This window comes from Corapipo altera, unplaced genomic scaffold (genome assembly GCF_003945725.1).
Source record: "Corapipo altera isolate COAL_440 unplaced genomic scaffold, ASM394572v1 56153, whole genome shotgun sequence".
Taxonomy (NCBI): Eukaryota; Metazoa; Chordata; class Aves; order Passeriformes; family Pipridae; genus Corapipo; species Corapipo altera.
Genome location: NW_020887129.1, coordinates 3,199 through 4,205, shown reverse-complemented (window position 1 = coordinate 4,205; position 1,007 = coordinate 3,199). Strand labels below are relative to the sequence as shown.

The 1,007-nt window shown below is 58.3% G+C and overlaps 1 protein-coding gene across 1 annotated transcript in view; it reads left to right on the top strand.

Annotated features, from left to right (window-relative positions):
• Positions 1 to 211: 211 nt before the first annotated feature.
• MROH1 (maestro heat like repeat family member 1) overlaps positions 212 to 1,007 on the top strand; it is a gene marked incomplete at its 3' end in the record, with an annotated part of 1,621 nt that continues 825 nt past the window's right edge. Inside the window, exon 1 of the mRNA XM_027632628.1 lies at positions 212 to 362. Within this exon, the coding sequence (XP_027488429.1) occupies positions 267 to 362 (96 nt within the window). The remainder of the gene's footprint in view (positions 363 to 1,007) is intronic.

Here is a 1,007-nt window from a genome sequence, read left to right as displayed (position 1 = left end):
TCCATCCCTCAGAATCCATCCCTCAGGATCCCATCCCTGATGATCCATCCCTCAGGATCCCATCCCTGATGATCCATCCCTCAGGATCCCATCCCTGATGATCCATCCCTCAGGATCCCATCCCTCATGATCCATCCCAATGATCCCACCCTTGCTGATTCCATCCCCGCCTGTCCATGTACTGATCCCTGTGTGATCCCTGTGTGATCCCTGCTCTCCCGGTTTTCCAGCTGGCCTACCCTCACCGGGTGATCATCCTGAAGGCCATGGAGACCGTGGTGAGGAACAACCTCGACCTGCTGGACAAGAGCACGGCCAAGGTGGTCATTTTCCTGGCCTCCAACGAGATGACCAAGTCCAAGGTACGGCCGGAGCGAGGCCGTGGAGACGATCCAAGGGCTCTGGAGCCGGGCTGGGAGAGCTGGGAATGTTCACCTGGAGAAGGGGAAGGATCCAGGGAGACCTTGGAGCCACTTCCAGGGCCTGAAGGGGCTCCAGGAGAGCTGGAGAGGGATTTGGGATGAGGGATGGAGGGACAGCACACAGGGAATGGCTTCCCAGGGTCAGGTGGGATATTGGGAAGGAATTCCTGGCTGGGAGGGTGGGGAGGGGCTGGGATGGAATTCCCAGAGGAGCTGTGGCTGCTCCATTCCCTGGGAGTGTCCAAGGGCAGGTTGGATTCCCCTGGGATGGTGGGAGGTGTCCCTGCCCGTGGCAGGGGGTGGGAATGGATTTCATTCCTGCAATCCCACCCCAATTCCTGCAATCCCGCCCCAATTCCTGCAATCCCACCCCAAATTCCTGCAATCCCACCCCAACTCCTGCAATCCCACCCCAATTCCCACAATCCCACCCCAATTCCTACAATTCCACCCCAACTCCTGCAATCCCAAACTCCTGCAATCCCACCCCAATTCCCACAATCCCACCCCAATTCCTACAATTCCACCCCAACTCCTGCAATCCCAAACTCTGCAATCCCACCCCAACTCCTGCAATCCCACCCC